The sequence below is a fragment of the Nerophis ophidion genome, linkage group LG07, assembly GCF_033978795.1.
Source record: "Nerophis ophidion isolate RoL-2023_Sa linkage group LG07, RoL_Noph_v1.0, whole genome shotgun sequence".
Classification (NCBI taxonomy): domain Eukaryota; kingdom Metazoa; phylum Chordata; class Actinopteri; order Syngnathiformes; family Syngnathidae; genus Nerophis; species Nerophis ophidion.
In genome coordinates this window covers 13,848,471-13,867,901 of record NC_084617.1, presented here as the reverse complement: position 1 = coordinate 13,867,901, position 19,431 = coordinate 13,848,471, and the positions used below count along the sequence as shown (strand labels likewise).

General features: G+C 39.4%; 1 protein-coding gene across 2 annotated transcripts in view; it reads left to right on the top strand.

Moving 5' to 3' along the window:
* The window catches only part of cacnb1 (calcium channel, voltage-dependent, beta 1 subunit), a 115,672-nt gene that overhangs the window by 77,226 nt on the left and 19,015 nt on the right, over positions 1–19,431 (top strand). For both annotated transcript variants that reach the window (XM_061905384.1, XM_061905383.1), the window contains exons 9-12: positions 4,964–5,022; positions 5,115–5,224; positions 18,991–19,142; positions 19,210–19,305. In XM_061905384.1, coding sequence (XP_061761368.1) covers positions 4,964–5,022; positions 5,115–5,224; positions 18,991–19,142; positions 19,210–19,305 — 417 coding nt within the window. The remainder of the gene's footprint in view (positions 1–4,963; positions 5,023–5,114; positions 5,225–18,990; positions 19,143–19,209; positions 19,306–19,431) is intronic.

Sequence of the window (19,431 nt, the reverse complement as noted above, 5' to 3'; positions counted from 1 at the left end):
TGTGTGCTTATTGGAGGACATTTAGATGTTAACTGGCTGTCCAGATTTGCACAAGAAAACTTGCTGCAGGACTGTATGCAATTAGTCACAATTAATTACAAGTTTAACATTTTTTTTCTGCAAATAAGGGGTGAATACAAACTATAGTAATACCAGCGCTGGGAGAGTGTATTGTATCTAAAGGTTGGAGCCATCTTTAAAATGGTCGCCTGTCGCACATGCTTTTGTCCACCTCGGTCAGGGGTCCACAACCTAAACTGCTAAAAGAGCAATATTGGACTGAAAATACAAAAATCTAATCCGTCTGGAGCTGCAAACATTTAAAAGCCTTATATAAGTCTTACAATGAAGGCAACAAATGTGTCTATAAGAGCTATATTAGCCTACCATCAAAATGACTAAGGCTGACGCAAATCTTTGTTGACAGAAACGTTGAAATGTAATATTTATTCTACACATTTTTACAACATTGGAAAACATTAGTAAAACCGAGGCTTCTTAGAGGGTGAAATAACTCCTGGAAATTACTGGCTTAAAATGGCCAAAGGCATAGATGTGTGTGTCCATGTTAAAAGGGAACATTATCACAATTTCAAAAGGGTTAAAAACAATAAAAATCAGTTCCCAGTGGCTTGTTGTATTTTTTTAAAAGTTTTTTTTTTAATTTTACTGGTCCCCGAATATCCCTCAAAAGAGCTTTAAAGTGCATGATTTTCGCTATTTGCGATGCGACTATCCATTTCCCTGTGACGTCATACAGTGCTGCCAATGTAAACAAACAACGGCGAATACCACAGCAAGATATAGCGACTTTAGCTCGGATTCAGACTCAGATTTCAGCGGTTTAAGTGATTCAACAGATTACGCATGTATTGAAACGGATGGTTGGAGTATGAAAGTATTGAAGAAGAAACTGAAGCTATTGAGCGAATAGCTATTGACGCTATTCATAGCCATAACATGGCCGAATAGCTGCATTAGCATCGCCTGTAAACTCTGCGGACCAAACGATCAGGACTTTTGCATCTCTTGACACTGGAGCAACTTAAATCCGTCGATTGGTAAGTGTTTGTTTCGCATTAAAAGTGGGTGGAAGGAAACGTAATATAGTTGCAAATGCATCTGCAGGCTATCCATACATCTCTGTGCCATGTCTGCTTTAGCACCGCCGGTAAATAGCATGTTAGCATCGATTAGCTTAGCATGTTAGCATCGATTAGCTGGCAGTCAACAACAACAAAATTCACCTTTGTGAATTCGTTGACTTTATAGTTGCAAATGCATCTGCAGGTTATCCATACATCTCTGTGCCATGTCTGCTTTAGCACCGCCGGTAAATAGCATGTTAGCGTCGATTAGCGTAGCGTGTTAGCATCGATTAGCCGGCAGTCACGCCGCAACCAAATATGTCTGATTAGCACATAAGTCAACATCAACAAAACTCACCTTTGTGATTTCGTTGAATTTATCGTTGCAAATGCATTTGCAGGTTATCCATACATCTCTGTGCCATGTCTGCCTTAGCATCACCAATAAAATGTGGAGACACTCTGGCACATTCAATGGGGGTCTGGCGGCAGATTTCTTGCCACTTTCGCATCTTCGGGCCAGTGGTGCAACTTGAATCCCTCCCTGTTAGTGTTGTTACAACCTCCAACAACACACCGACGAGGGATGATGTCTCCAAAGATGGAAAATAACATAGCTGAGACCCAATGTTTGCAATGTGTTGAAAATAAAAATGGCGGCTGTATTACCTCGGAGACGTCACGTTCTGACGTCATCGCAAAAAGAGCGATAAACAGAAAGGTGTTTAATTCACCCATTTAGAGTTCGGAAATCGGTTAATAAAATATATGGTATTTTTTCTGCACCATCAAGGTATATATTGACGCTTACGTAGGTCTGGTGATAATGTTCCCCTTTAAAACAAACGGCAGGCTGTCTTCTTCTAATGGATTTATTACGGTAATGTTTGCTGTGGTCTGGGACAACATGGCGCACAAACAACTATCATAAATGTAGCCAATATTACACACAGACAGTGTCATGAGACATGCAAATTAAATAGACAGAGGACATAAGTAAAATAAATTAAATGAACTCAAATATACGTACAAACGAGGCATAATGATGCAATATGTGCATACAGCTAGCCTAAATAGCATGTTAGCATCGATTTTCTTGCAGTTATGCAGTGACCAGCACTCTACACAAGTCAATAACATCAACAAAGCTCACTTATGTGCATTCATGCACAGCATAAAACGTTTGGTGGACAAAATGAGACAAAGAAGAAGTGCTATAAAACACATCTTTTGGTGGCAGCGTCGGAGAAAGGTATACATGTAAACAAACAGTTGCGTCACAGTCCACACATCATTGGTGAGTTCAAATAACGCTAAAATTAGTAGGACAAAACGGTGGTTGCCAAATGCTCTCAAGCATAAACACAAACATATTAAACTGTGGGATTTCTAAAAGGTATACATGTAAACAAACTGTTGCGTCACAGTCCACACATCTATGGTGCATTCAAGGAACGCTGAAATTAGTAGGACAAAACGGTGGTTGCCAATTGCTCTCACCAATGAAGCATGATCACAAACATAGTAAACAATGGGATTTCTAACAAGTCGGAAGTTTTGTGTCATGTTTGTCCTACAGAAACCATATTAAATATTTTTTGCCCATTTTCGTACATTTTTTAAAAAGCTCCAGGGAGACACTCGCGTGGCGCTATGCGGCTCTAAAGCCGCAGGTTGCCGACCCCCGACCTAGGTCATCGAGTATTGAAACCGGAAGGTTACTTGACGTGTGTGAGGCCAAACATACACACACACACACACACACACACACACACTCTCCTCCTTGACTCGCTCTTTAGGATGACACTTGATGACATCATTAAAAATAATATATGTGTTTGAGAGTGCTTAGATGAAAACCACAGGGTGCATTCATTGCGTTTATCTTCTTCAAACAGAACCAAGGCAAAATCTAGTAAGTAGTAATTGCAGCCCTTTGAAACGTTTGTGATTAAGGGCTATATAAATAATCTTTAATGGATTGAACTTCTAAAACAGGGGTCGGGAACCTTTTTGGCTGAGAGAGCCATGAAAGCCAAATATTTCAAAATGTATTTCAGTGAGAGCCATATCATATTTTTTAACACTGAATACAACAAAATGTGTGCGTTTTTAAGTAAGACCAACATTTTTAGAGTATAACAAGTCTTTTATTCTTTTTAATAAAATTGTTATTCTGAAGCTAACCAATAATAAATAAAATGTCATGTCTGTTGATCATGTTTTTGTTTGGCCATGTGCTTTTTGTCCTTCGGATTCTTTAAATTTCAGTTTTTTTCCACTCCCTTGTCTGGTTTCCTTGGTTACTCATTTTGTCCACCTGTCTCTGGTGGACAAAATGCCCGCTCACCTGCTTCCCGAGCACTAATCAGAGGCAGTATTTAAGCTCGTCTTTGCCAGTCAGTCGCCCTGGCGTCAATGTGATCTTTTCTTGCTCTGTGCTGACGTGTTTCATGCCTAGCCATAGTTTTGTGCTTCATGCCATGCCAAGTAAGTTTTGTTTGATTTATGTTCATAGTCTGTTTATGCTTTAGCTTTCTTCCTTAGCCCAAGTTGTGCCTCCACTGTGAACGATTTTTGTTTGTATCTTTTTTTAGTTTAAATTAAATCATGTTTTTACCTAAATGCCATGTCCCGAGTAGTCCGTCTGCCTTCCTGGGGGAACGACCCTGCAGCAAGCTGCGACCCCCCCCATCGTGACATAAAATACTTCTTACCATTAATGCGACTTCTTGAACAGGTGCGGTAGAAAACGGATGGATGGATTTAAATGCATGAGAATGTTTTATATTTTGCACGTTATTTTTAGCACTGTGATTACCGGCGAAATTATTAATAATTGTCGTGTTAAGCAATGTCAGCTAAGATTTATCTGAGAGCCAGATGCATCCATCAAAAGAGCCACATCTGGCTCTAGAGCCATAGGTTCCCTACCCCTGTTCTAAGGCCTTCAATTTTGCCCAAAGGAAGGAAAACTCTCCCTTAACAACAGTACACTAATTTGTTGTTAACCAATAACACAAAGCGGAGATGTGGATGTTTTGTTCAGATAGCATCACATATGTGGGCCATTACATCCAATTACATCCCCAGGAAATTAAAAGTGTCAATGCAGGATTTTATATGTAATACAGAATAATTTCAAGAGCATCCTTCAGTTTTTCTGTATGTGACACACAATGAAAAAAGTCATTAGGTGTACCTAATAAAGTGGCTACAGTGCCTGTGGTTCTCTCCATCAATTTAGTAACGTGTCATCAAAGAGTAAAAATGCATTTCTTTCAATATGCATAATAACAAAACGGGTAATATTTTAAAAAAATTGATAAATGTTGATAGTCCGACTCATACTGTCTGGTATACACAAGCTATGGAGAAACTGCATTTAGTTTAGATAATAATGAGTCATATATTGGAAATTTGTTTTAAGTATTAAATGAACCAAAATATGACTTATTATATCTTTGTGTAAAATATTGGACACCGTATGTTATCAAGCTTATGAGATGCGATGCATTGTTCGTTTTTGTTTTTTTGTTTTTTTTGTATTAACGTTTTAATGATAATATCAATGAGGTTTTTTTTAATCACAGCTATTTTGAAATTGTTACTAATATTGATAATCATTTTTGTTTCACTACTTTTAGATGTTTGTGTGTCCTCAATTGCTCTGTTTATTGCTATTCTGAATGTTGCTTGGTCGGGTTTGGTTTTGGAATTTGATTGCATTATTATGTATTGTTTTGTTGGATTGATTAATAAATTCAGAAAAAAAAATAGAGCATCCTTCAGTTTTTCTGTATGTGACACACAATGAAAAAAGTCATTAGGTGTACCTAATAAAGTGACTACAGGGCCTGTGGTTGTTTCTTTAGGTGACCGACATGATGCAAAAGGCCCTCTTTGACTTCCTGAAACACAAGTTTGAGGGAAGGTAAGCGTCTCTTCGCCTCACTTTAACCGCACACCGTTTCTCCCAATTTCCGTATCCCGGCAACCGACCGCCGCGCTGCCTCCCTGTCGCAGGATATCCATCACGCGGGTGACGGCCGACATCTCGCTGGCCAAACGCTCGGTCCTCAACAACCCCAGCAAGCACACCATCATCGAGCGCTCCAGCACTCGCTCCAGCCTGGGTAAGCAAAAATAATTTTAGTTTTCACATCTCTGTTTGTACTGCACGTGGTCTCACTGCAAACTACAAGCACAATATATTACATATTACATATCTCTGATACATTAAAAACAGAATGTCATAAAAACCCAACGTATAACCTTTCCACACTATACTGTATACGCACCCACAGGTGCCAATGTCCTCTGAGAACCAACGTCCACTGCTGTGTACATTTGTGTTTTGCATATTTTTTTCCATCAGGCCCAGCAAGGCCTTCTCTGCTGGCCTAACATAACCAGAAATCATGATCATAATTAAAGATAGTTATTTTTTTATTTACGTTCCCTAAATATATAAAAGTATTCATATTCTCTTCATGTCATATTATGCTCCTTCCAGTGCGGTTGTTTTTAGTTTTAGTTTGTATCCAATCAGAATTCAGCTAGTTTATGTTGTCATGCTGTACGAAATCAATCAGTCAATCAATGTTTATTTATATAGCCCTAAATCACAAGTGTCTCAAATGGCTGCACAAACCACAACGACATCCTCAGTTCAGATCCCACATAAGGGCAAGGAATAACTCACAACCCAGTGGGATGTCAATGTGAATGACTATGAGAAACCTTGGAGAGGACCGTAGATGTGGGGTCTATTTAAAGGCTTGAGTATACAAATAAGTTTTAAGATGGGACTTAAATGCTTCTACTGAGGTAGCATCTCGAACTGTTACCGGGAGGGCATTCCAGAGTACTGGAGTCCGAATAGAAAACCCTCTATAGCCCGCAGACTTTTTTTGGGGCTTCTGGGAAATACTAATAAGCCTGAGTTCTTTGAACGCAGATTTCTTGCCGGGACACACAGTGGGGCAAAAAAGTATTTAGTCAGCCACCGATTGTGCAAGTTCTCCCACTTAAAATGATGACAGAGGTCTGTAATTTTCATCATAGGTACACTTCAACTGTGAGAGACAGAATGTGGGGGAAAAAATCCAGGAATTTACATTGTAGGAATTTTAAAGAATTTATTTGTAAATTATGGTGGAAAATAAGTATTTGGTCAACCATTCAAAGCTCTCACTGAAGGAAGGAGGTTTTGGCTCAAAATCTCACAATTCATGGCCCTGTCACACCAATTTTCTTCCCCCCTACAAACCCCCCCCCATTTACTTCCGGGGTCATGATTAATACAGACGTTTTGTCAACGTTATATTATAAAAATAAAGACGTTTTTTTAACGCTATATTATAAAACAATTTTTAAGAACAATTTACAAATTCAAGCTACGGGATGACGCATTTACTTCCGGGTCACGTTTCCTCTTATGTCATCCCATAACTTGTGTTTGTTAATTGTTTTTTTTTTTTTTTTAGTATAGCGTTAACAAAACGTCTGTATTTTTATAATATAGCGTTATATTTTTATAATATAGTGTTAACAAAACGTCTGTATTAATCATGACCCCGGAAGTAAATAGCGGAGCGGGGGGTTTTGTAGGGAGAAGAAATTTGGCGTGACAGCCCCATTTATTCTTTCCTTAACACGGATCAATCGTCCTGTCCCCTTGGCATAAAAACAGCCCCAAAACATGATGTTTCCACCCCCATGCTTCACAGTAGGTATGGTGTTCTTAGGATGCAACTCAGTATTCTTCTTCCTCCAAACACGACGCGTTGAGTTTATACCAAAAAGTTCTACTTTGGTTTCATCTGACCACCAAACATTCTCCCAATCCTCTGCTGTATCATCCATGTATCCATTTTGGTATAAACTCAACTCGTCGTGTTTGGAGGAAGAAGAATACTAAGCTTTGGGGCTGTTTTTCTGCTAAGGGGACAGGACGATTGATCCGTGTTAAGGAAAGAATGAATGGGGCCATGTATCGTGAGATTTTGAGCCAAAACCTCCTTCCATCAGTGAGAGCTTTGAATGGTTGACCAAATACTTATTTTCCACCATAATTTACAAATAAATTCTTTAAAATTCCTACAATGTGAATTCCTAGATTTTTTTTTCACATTGTGTCTCTCACAGTTGAAGTGTACCTATGATGAAAATTACAGACCTCTGTCATCATTTTAAGTGGGAGATCTTGCACAATCGGTGGCTGACTAAATACTTTTTTGCCCCACTGTATAGTACAATACAATCGGCCGAGGTATTCAGAATCAACAATGTGGGCGTCCGTGCATTGTAAAAGAACGTGATAGTCAGTTGCGATAGCCAATGAGATCACGAGTTGTTGTCAGTCACGTTGAACGTGACATTTACGCGTCAAGTGATTGTATAATAATCGGGTTCGTTAGTGAATGAATTTGAGAACACAAAGAGTTGAGAGACAGTTGCGATAGGCAATCGGATCTTAAGTTGTTGACAATAGCCCATCTAAGTAGCCTGATGTTAACGAGACTGTGATTGGATACTCACTTGACATTCCAAAGTCCGTATCTATTTACAAGTTTCAATTTAGCAGGAAGTGTTGCGCTGTAGCCAGACCGGGATAGCAGAGAAAGAGAACAAAACTTTGATTAGGTGGCAGATTTTCAACAAGGATATTTAAAGAGAAACAACATCCTGTGAGACGATGTTGGCCAACCCCGGAAGCTGGCTCAGCTGTTCTGGCGATGAAATGGGGAAATGCTCGCCATTTCCGCTCGAATAACCCCACGACGAGGGGTACCACTGGCTTATATGGCGTCAAATCGGTGCTACCAATTGTGAGTTCAAATATTAAATTTTTTGCACTTTTAATGTGTTTTTTGCAATTTGAATTTTGACAGTACCACATAAGATGTGTTTTAATTGCTGATGCGTTTTACTCGTTTTTAAATGCGCCAGAAAATAACCCGTTTTGTACACTGTTGATGTGTTTCAATGCTCAGTAGGGCGTAAACGTGTTTCTGTATAGTATTTCTCCAGCAATATGGTCATGTGGTGACATCATTTATGGTATTTTGAGAGGTAATTATTGAAGTCGGACATCACTGAAGGCCTGTATGTATATGTGTATATATATATATATATATATATATATATATATATATATATATATATATATATATATATATATATATATATATATATATATATGTGTGTATAGTATTTATTTATTTATTTTTTTCTTATAGCAATTTTACATTCGTCTTCAAGGTCCATTGCAGGGTGGCATAGCTCGGTCGGTAGAGTGGCCGTGCCAGCAACTTGAGGGTTGCAGGTTCGATTCCCGCTTCCGCCATCCTAGTCACTGCCGTTGTGTCCTTGGGCAAGACACTTTACCCACCTGCTCCCAGTGCCACCCACACTGGTTTAAATGTAACTTAGATATTGGGTTTCACTATGTAAAGCGCTTTGAGTCTCTAGAGAAAAGCGCTATATAAATATAACTCACTTCACACTTCACTTATTGAAATTTTGGAATTGTGTTAACCAAAATTGACCGTTAATGTTGGCATACAGACATTTTGAATATTATTTCAGTGTGTCTTTAATGTGTAGCTTTAATGTTAACGAGCTGTTTTTGTCCTCACCTATCTCCGACAGAGGGTGTGTCTACAACAGGGGTATTCAACTAAATTGTCCCAGCAGTCCTTGCTAAGGACTGTGGGGCCGGACTTCTCCTGTCACTATTAGTCTTTGTTTTAATATTCTGGAGAACCATCATCCTCTACAGTGGATATTTTATTTTGGTCCATTTATTTTGTCAGAGTTACAGGAGCACTCTGCCTTTTTTACGGACCGTCCGCAAATAAGCCAGTCAAAGATCATCTGTACGACAGAACTTTTGTGTTTTTAAGAATCTGCGGCAAAATTGAGTCTCTCACACTGAAAAAGAATGGACCTAAAATGGAACCCTGTGGAACACCACTAGTGTAACTAAAGAAGTTGAACAAATGACTACTGATTTACATAAATCGCATTAGGAAAACAAATTGGAGAGGACTTAAAGAGGGGTCTTGAGGAACGCCTCAGTTAGGTAAATCACAAGTTTGGACCGCAGTGTTCTCTGTTTGCTAGAAAGGTAAAATTGTTACGCCTGTTCGGCATAGTGATTCCCTCGAGGATGCGTCGAAAATTGAACACAGCAAAAGGTATGAACTAATGATTTATTTAACAAAAGGTGCTAGAGAACAAAAATACTGGAGCTAAGAAAAGGCAAACAAAAGACGCTAGCATGAAAGCTAGGATAAACAAATAGTAAACTAAACTGGCACATAGGCACACAAAGGGGAAAACAAAACATTTAGCATGAGAGCTAAGAATGAATAAAATTGCGCTGCGTGAGAGCTTGCGAGAATGATACAGAAATTGCATGGAAGCAAAAGTGCAAAGCAGACGTACCGTTGTGTAAGAACAAATTTGGATCCCAGACTGAACAACAAAAGATGCAGGCTTATATAAGGCAGGTGATTAGTGAGGACAGGTGTGAAGGGCCGTGAGTAACAGGTGAAACTGATAAGCTACCATGGTGACCGACTAAACAGGAAATAATAGGATCAGACGGAGAGTGAAAATAAAAATGGAACAATAAACAATAATATGTGGAGGATCCAATAACCGGCTCTCAACAAAAATGTCAATACAAGGATCTGCCAATGTGTTTACAGTGGTCTAAGTCCCTCTGTACAACATGAGCATTCTCTGGTTTTTATGACTTTTCTGCCTAAATTTTTTTTTCCAAGGTTTTTAACTGAACCAATTGAAAAGCCTTTGTCTTCAAGAAGAGCTATAGTGTACTTTTATCCGCTCCCTCCCACTCCAAACATAATAAACGCCATATATCACGTACAACAACGTAACATGGAGTGGCACAAATGTTAGCAATATTAGCATGGCTATGTTAGCGACATCGCTAACATTACACTCACATCTCAACAGCGACGTCATGCTAGGTTAGTACATTAGCTTAAAAAGAACCAAACTTCCAGATCTCATTTCTGTAGACCACTGACAGATAGTTGGCATATAAACCCCGTTTCCATATGAGTTGGGAAATTGTGTTAGATGTAAATATAAACGGAATACAATGATTTGCAAATCCTTTTCAACCCATATTCAGCTGAATGCACTACAAAGATAAGATATTTTACGTTCAAACTCATACATTTTTTTTTTTTTTGCAAATAATAATTAACTTAGAATTTCATAGCTGCAACACGTGCCAAAGTAGTTGGGAAAGGGCATGTTCACTATCGTGTTACATCACCTTTTCTTTTAACAACACTCAATAAACGTTTGGGAACTGAGGAAACTAATTGTTGAAGCTTTGAAAGTGGAATTCTTTCACATTCTTGTTTTATGTAGAGCTTCAGTCGTTCAACAGTCTGGGGTCTCTGCTGTTGTATTTTAAGCTTCATAATGCGCCACACATTTTCGATGGCAGACAGGTCTGGACTGCAGGCGGGCCAGGAAAGTCCCCGCACTCGTTTACTACAAAGCCACGCTGTTGTAACACGTGGCTTTGCATTGTCTTGCTGAAATAAACAGGGGCGTCCATGATATTGTTGCTTGGATGACAACATATGTTGCTCCAAAACCTGTGTGGACCATTCAGAATTAATGGTGCCTTCACAGATGTGTAAGTTACCCATGCCTTGGGCACTAATACACCCCCATACCATCACAGATACTGGCTTTAGAACTTTGCGCCTATAACAATCCGGATTGTTATTTTCCTCTTTGTTCCAGAGGACACCACGTCCACAGTTTCAAATATATTTTGAAATGTGGACTCGTCAGACCACAGAACACTTTTCCACTTTTCCACTAAATGGGTTTTGCTTTGCATAGTAGAGTTTTAACTTGCACTTACAGATGTAGCGACCAACTGTTGTTACTGACAGTGGTTTTATGAAGTGTTATCATCGCTTACGTGCAGTGATTTTTCCAGATTTTCTGATTTTTTTGATGATTTTACGGACCGTAGATGGTAAAATCCCTAAATTCCTTGCAACAGCTCATTGAGAAATGTTGTTCCAAAGCTGTTCGATAATTTGCTTACAAAGTGGTGACCCTCACCCCATCCTTATTTGTGAATCACTTAGCATTTCATGGAAGCTGTTTTCATACCCAATCATGGCACCCACCTGTTCCCAATTAGCCTGCACACCTGTGGGATGTTCCAAATAAGTGTTTTATGAGCATTCCTCAATTTTATCAGTATTTATTGCCACCTTTCCCGACTTCTTTGTCACGTGTTGCTGCATCAAATTCTAAAGTTAATGATTATTTGCAAACAAAAAAATGTTTGAACATCAAATATGTTGTCTTTGTAGCATCTTCAACTGAATATGGGTCGAAAATGATTGGGAAATCATTGTATTCAGTTTATACTTACATCTAACATAATTTCCCAACTCAAATGGAAATGGGGTGTGTAACTCCATGCTGCATTTTAGGACACGATGCCAAGCCTTTATTTTTTATTTTTCACAGATAAGTGAGGAAGATGACAGGTTTTTCTCACTTTTGGTGCTCATAAACATGCACAAAGTTATTTTCTGTCATGCCCCCTTTGGGGACTGCAGTCTTAAGCCTGATCTCTCTTCATCCTGTCTCTCTGCCCTCCACCCATGTTTCCTTCTGCCCTTTCCTGCTCCCTCCCTCCGCTCATATCCTTCCTCCACCCTCGGTTCAGACGTGCTGGGTATGTATGCATCCCTCCGCTCCATCTCCTAACCTTCCACCTCTTCCCCTCCATCCTCTGCTCATACATGGATTGTTTGCCCGTCTGCTTGCCTGTCGGCTGCTCCTCATACTTCACTCTGACAGCCTGTGGCTTCTAACAAAAACGTGTTATGAAATCCCCTCCCGGAAAAAAAAAAAAACACACACACACACACACAAAACCACCAGATCGGATCTGTGTGGGAGGGCAGAAGGGCCACGAGCTGCTCTCTTCAAGCGGGAGCCAAAGCTTACTGTACGTACAGTACGGGTGTCGAAGCTCAGTGCTGGTCCTCATCCAGCTCACGAATAGCCAGGTTCTCGCTTCAATTTGCAAACATGAGTGTGTGTACGTGTGTGCGGAGGTTAATGGAAGCCTTGCCTCCGCTTCCTACCTCCTGTAACTCTTAACACTGCAAGGACGCTGCGTTGCATCACAACATAAGCCACACTCGCAGCAAGTATGGTGTAGAACACGACACCCTCGTCTCAGGTACATGCAGTAATACATGTATATCCTCTCAAGGGACATCCTTTATCTACTTTCACACCAATATTCAGTGTGATAACCATTGTTATCTGGCACTGCCTTAATCCTTTCGGGTAATGGAATCACTCCTGCAGCCCCAGGCCATGATACTACCACCCTCATCCTTGACTGTAGGCAAGACGCAATTATCCTGCTACTCACTCGTGTGGGGGTTCATGTATCCCCTCAATGAACTACTGCTCACCCAGTGACGGCAGCACTCGTGCAGCCCAAGACCTGGAAACGACCACCACCAAGCCTGACTGTAGGCAAGACCAATATTTATTATTATTAATTTTCTCGTCAAAAAAACGCTGCTTAGCCAGTGATGGCAGCACTCGTGCAGCCTTTGACCATGTCCCTATCACCAAGCTTGACTGGAGGCAAATCACATTTATTTTGCTACTCATTTTGTGTTGGAATTCATTTTTCCCTTCATTGAACCACTGCTCATCCAGTGACGGCAGCACTCGTGCAGCCTTAGACCCTGAAACTATCACCACCATGCTTGACTGTGGGTGAGACGCAATTATCCTGCTACTCACTCGTGTGGGGATTCATGTATCCCCTCAATGAACTACTGCTCACCCAGTGACGGCAGCACTCGTGCAGCCCAAAACCATGAAACGACCACCTGACATAGACAAGACCATTATCTTTCTGTTCAATTGTGTTGGAATTAATTTTCTCATCAACAAACCACTGCTTAGCCAGTGATCGCAGCACTCATGCAGCCTTAGACCATGACACTATCACCAAGCTTGACTGGAGGCAAATAACAATTATTTTGCTACTCAATTTGTGCAGAATTTATTTTTCCCTTCAATGAACCGCTGCTCATCCAGTGATGGGAGCGCTCGTGCAGCCCTAGACCATGGAAGTACCACCACCAAGCCCGACTGTAGGCAAGACCATTATCTTGCTGTTCAATTATGTTGGAATTCATTTTCTCGTCAACAAACCGCTGCTTAGCCAGTGACGGCAGCACTCGTGCAGCCTTAGACCATGACACTATCACCATGCTTGACTGTAGGCGAATCACATTTATTTTGCTTCTCATTTTGTGTTGGAATTAATTTTTCCCTTCAATGAACCACTGCTCATCCAGTGACAGCAGCACTCGTGCAGCCCTAGACCATAAAACTATCACCACCATGCTTGACTGTAGGCAAGACCATTATTTTGCTGTTCAATTGTGTTGGAATTCATTTTCTCATCAACAAACCACTGCTTAGCCAGTGATGGCAGCACTCGTGCAGCCATAGACCATGACACTACCACCACCATGCCTGACTGTTGGCAAGTCCATTATCTTGCTGTACAATTGGGTTGTAATTAATTTTCTCATCAACAAACCACTGTTTAGCCAGTGATGGCAGCACTCATGCAGCCTTAGACCATGATACTATCACCAAGCTTGACTGGAGGCAAATAATTATTTTGCTACTCAATTTGTGCTAGAATTTATTTTTCCCTTCAATGAACCGCTGCTCATCCAGTGATGGGAGCACTCGTGCAGCCCTAGACCATGGAAGTACCACCACCAAGCCTGACTGTTGGCAAGACCATTATTTTGCTGTTCAATTGTGTTGGAATTCATTTTCTCGTCAACAAACCGCTGCTTAGCCAGTGATGGCAGCACTCGTGCAGCCTTACACCGTGACACTATCACCAAGCTTGACTGTAGGCAAATAACATTTATTTTTACTACTAATTTTGTGTTGGATTAAATTTTTCCCTTCAATGAACCGCTGCTCATCCAGTGACGGCAGCACTCGTGTAGCCCTAGACCATGAAACTATCACCACCATGCCTGACTGTAGGCAAGACCATTATTTTGCTGTTCAATTGTGTTGGAATTCATTTTCTCATCAACAAAACCTCTGCTTAACCAGTCACGGCAGCACTCGTGCAGCCTTAGACCCTGAAACTATCACCACCATGCCTGACTGTAGGCAAGACCGTTATCTTGTTGTTCAATTTTGTTGGAATTCATTTTCTCGTCAACAAACCGCTGCTTACCCCAGTGATGGCAGCACTCGTGCAGCCTTTGACCATGACACTATCACCAAGCTTGACTGTAGGTAAATCACATTTATTTTGCTACTCATTTTGTGTTGGAATTCAATTTTCCCTTCAATGAACTGCTGCTCATCCAGTGATGGGAGCACTCGTGCAGCCCCAGATCATGACACTACCACCCTCATGTTTGACTTTACAAGAGACAATTATATGTGATGGCAGCGCTCGTGCAGCCTTAGTCCATGACCCTACCATCCCCAAATTTGACTGTAGGCAAAGCACAATTCTTCTGCTACTCATTTTTGTGTGGGAATTCAATTTTCCCTTCAATGAACTGCTGCTCATCCAGTGATGGAAGCACTCATGCAGCCTTAGATCATGACACTACCACCCTCATGTTTAACTTTTGGTAAGAGAGTTCCTCAATCCATATTTCCACTCAATGACGACAGCACTCGTGCAGCCCTACACAATGACACTAGTATCACTGGGCTCGACTGCAAGCAAGACAGCTTTCTTGCTGCTCACTTCTGTTGTAATTCATGTCTCCCCTCAATTGTACGCAACTCAACTCTTGACGGCAGCACTCGTGCATCCCCAGACTATGACACTACCACCACCATGGCTGACAGTACTGTCAGCAAGACAATTCTTTTGCTACTGACTTGTGTTGGAATTCATTGTTCCTCTCTATGAACCGCCGCTCACCCAGTGACGGCTCCACTTTTGCAGCTCTAGACCATGACGCTACCATCACCAGGCTTTACTGTAGGCAAGACAATTGTCTTGCTATTCACTTGTGTTGCAATTCATCTTCGCCCTCAATGAACTGCGGGCTCGCCGAGTGAAGGCAGCACTCATGCAGCCCCAGACGATGACACAACCGCCCCCATGCTTATCTGTAGGCAAATCACAATGATTTTGCTACTTACTTGTGTTGGAATTCATGTTTCCACTCAATGACGACGGCACTCGTGCAGCGTTCGACCATGCACAACTGTAATCAAGACAATTATCTTGCTAATCACTTGTGTTTGAATTAATTTTCCCCCTCTATGAACCGCTGATCACCCAATGACGGCAGCACTCATGCAGCCCAAGTCCATGATGCTACCACCCGGATGCTTGATTATTGACAGACACACACTTGCTCACTACTTATAAAATGTGTTGACTCATTATCACTGGACAGTAAATCTGTACTGACGCACAAGTTTCACACTGACTACTCTAAAGTGTATCCAAGTTTACTTTCTATACCGCTGTATTATCCTATCCCTTGAGAAGATATACAATCATATTAGTTGGGGTCGGCTCACTGTGGTGATACATTATTTTTTATAAACCAGACAATTTATGACTTAAGAAGGCTAACATATGTGTTTTTTATTGGTGTGTTTAAAGAAAATAATAAATTAAAAGAAAGCAGACTTCTTCCTGTGCTATTTTTATGCATAATTAATGGTAGTCGCAAGTTCTAACACAAAGATAGCTTGCATTATAATTATAGTATTGATGAATATTCATCAAAATTAACCCAAACTGTACCGCTTAGTGCAGTTTAGCCCGCGGAACATTCTAAAAAATGTTATAAAAAACCAAAACAAATAAAAATGGAATAAAACAGCAACAAGGTGAAATATAACGAGGGAAAGTTTCAATTTTGACACTAATAACACAAAGCTGCCATGCAGGCCTTTTTTTTTTTTTCTTTAAAACTGTCATTGCTCAAAAATAATAATGAATCAAAATCTATTTTGTTTTGATTTATTGACCTATTAAAGGCTGCAATTACTTCACATAAAATATTACACTGAAATATTTTTTGGGGGGGATATTACGTATTTTGTGTGTTTGCCATAAAAAAATAAAAACATTTTTTTAATAAAAACAGGCTTATTGACTGATACAAAATGATTTTTAAAAAAAGTATGACTTAAGTGGGACCCTTTTGGATCCCTAAGAATTTGTCTTTTTTTTTTTTTTTTAAATGTCTTTCTTTAGAAAATAATAATGAACCAAAATCAATTTTGTTTTGATTTATTGATCCATTCAAGGCTGCAATTACTTCACATGATATATTACGCTTTGAAATATTTTTGGGGGGCGATATTACGTATTTTGTGTGTTTGCCATAAAAATAAAATCTAATAAAAACAGGCTTATTGACTGATACAAATTGATAAAAAAAAAAAAAAAGTATGACTTAAGTGGGACCCTTTTGGATCCCTGAGAATTTGTCTTTTTTTTTTTTTTTTTTTAATGTCTTTCTTTAGAAAATAATAATGAACCAAAATCTATTTTGTTTTGATTTATTGATTTATTCAAGGCTGCAATTACTTCACATAAAATATTACACTTTCAAATATTTTTGGGGGGAAATATCGCGTATTTTGTGTGTTTGCTATAAAAAAAAAGTTTTCTAATTAAAAAAAAAACAGCTTATTGACTGATACAAAGTGATGAAAAAAAGTATGACTTAAGTGGGACCCTTTTGGATCCCTGAGAATGTCTTTTTTTTTTTTTTTTAAACCTCTTTCTTTAGAAAATAATAATGAATCAAAATCTATTTTGTTTTGATTTATTGATCTATTCAAGGCTGCAATTACTTCACATAAAATATTACACTTTGAAATATTTTTTGGGGAAATATTGCGTATTTTGTGTGTTTGCTATAAAAAAAAAAAGTTTTCTAATTAAAAAAAAAACAGCTTATTGACTGATAAAAAATGATGAAAAAAGTATGACTTAAGTGGGACCCTTTTGGATTCTTTAGAATTTTCGTAATTTTTCTTTTTTTTTCAAACTGTCTTTCTTCAGAAAAGAATAATGAATCAAAATGTGTTTTGTTTTGATTTATTGACCTATTCAAGGCTGCAATTACTTTACATAAAATATTACACTTTGAAATATTTTGGGGGGAAAATATTGCGTACTTTGTGTGTTTACAATAAAAAAATATAGCTTGGTCCAATTTGTTATATATTCTAACAAAGTGCAGATTGGATTTTAACCAATTTAAAAAATGTAATCAAAATTCTAAAATTAATCTTAATCAGGAAAAATTGCTAACGATGTTCCATAAATAATTTTTTTAATTTTTTCAAAAAGATTCAGATTAGCTAGTTTTTCTCTTCATTTTTTTCAGTAGAATTTTGAATTTTAAAGAGTGGAGATTGAAGATAAACTATGTTTCAAAATTTAATTTTCTTTTTTTTCGTATTTTTTCCTCTTTTAAACCATTCAATTAAGTGTTTTTTTTTATCATTTATTCTCTACAAAAAACCTTCCGTAAAAGGAAAAAAAATGTACGACGGAATGACTTACAGAAATACCCATTTTTAAAATCCATATATATTTATTTATTAAGGGTAAATTGAGAAAATTGGCTATTTCTGGCAATTTATTTAACTATGTATCAAACTGGTATCCCTTTGCATTAATCAGTACCCAAGAAGTAGCTCTTGGATTCAAAAAGGTTGGTGACCCTTGCCCTAAAGCAGGGGTAGGGAACCTATGGCTCTAGAGCCAGATGTGGCTCTTTTAATGACTGCATCTGGCTCTCAGATAAATATTAGCTGACATTGCTTAACACAGTAAGTAATGAATAATTCCGCTGGTAATCACAGTGTCAAAAATAACGTTCAAAATATAAAACATTCTCATGCATTTGAATCCATCCATCCGGTTTCTACCGCACCGGTTCAAGAAGTCGCATTAATGGTAAGAAGTATTTTATTTATTGTTGGTTAGCTTCAGAATAACAATGTTATTAAAATGAATAAAAGACTTATTATACTCTCAAAATGTTGGTCTTACTTAAAAATGCACAGATTTTTAGTTGTATTCAGTCTTAAAAAAAATTATATGAAATACTTTTTAAAATATTTGGCTTGTATGGCTCTCTCAGCCAAAAAGGTTCCCGACCCCTGCCCTAAAGGGACCCCGGGGCCAAACTTAAAGGGAGCCCTGAAGGTTAAAAAAAACCTGTATGTATTATTAGGTTTGAAAATTAAAAAGTATCAAAAATGGCCTTGTGCATGATTTGATTTTTCAGTTTGTGGCCCTCAGTGGCAAAAGTTTGGACACCCCTAGCTTAGTGCGAGGCTGTGGTGGTGGAAGAGTGAAAGTGAAACATCAAGTAGTCCCCAGACTTGCCTGTTAGCGCTAACAACACCCACGTTGTTTGTTTTCTTTCTTTATTTTGTCGTCGCTGTTAATAACCTGGTGTGAACTTGCACCCTCATTACGGCATCTCATTCTTCAAGTGCCTCCTTCTGGAGCAGCTTTGTGAACCCCACCCTCTTAAAAAAAAAAAAAAAAAGAGAGAACATGAGGACTTCCTTGATGTTTGGAGGGGACAGAATGAGAATGCTGCTCCGCTCCATTTAGCTGCGCATAAATGGAAGTGAACCTGCCACCTGAGCAAGTTCATACGCTTGGAAATGTTTCCTTCTCTCCTGAAGTGTTTTTTTTTGTTTTGTTTTGGCGCATGACCTCATACTAACCTAGCAGTTAGAAGTATATATTCTGCGTGTTACTTCCACCGACTCACCTCGGATTCTCTTCCAGCTGAGGTCCAGAGCGAGATCGAGCGCATCTTCGAGCTGGCCCGCACGCTGCAGCTGGTGGCTCTGGACGCAGACACCATCAACCACCCGTCTCAGCTCGCCAAGACCTCGCTGGCGCCCATCATCGTCTACATCAAAATAGCCTCACCTAAGGTACGGCGAGACTTCGGTGTCTTGTTTGTCGCACTTCAACCCTTTTTTGGTGCCTTTTGCCTTCCAGGTCTTGCAGAGACTCATCAAATCCAGAGGGAAGTCCCAAGCCAAACACCTCAACGTGCAGATGGTGGCGGCCGACAAGTTGGCGCAGTGCCCCCCTGTGAGTGACAACTTCCTGTTTGTCCTTTGACAAAAATCCGAGAAAAGACCAGTTAAAATTAGATCTAGCCATATGATGGAGCTACCGAGTTCGGGGGTGTCCAAAGTGCGGCCTCGAGGCCATTTG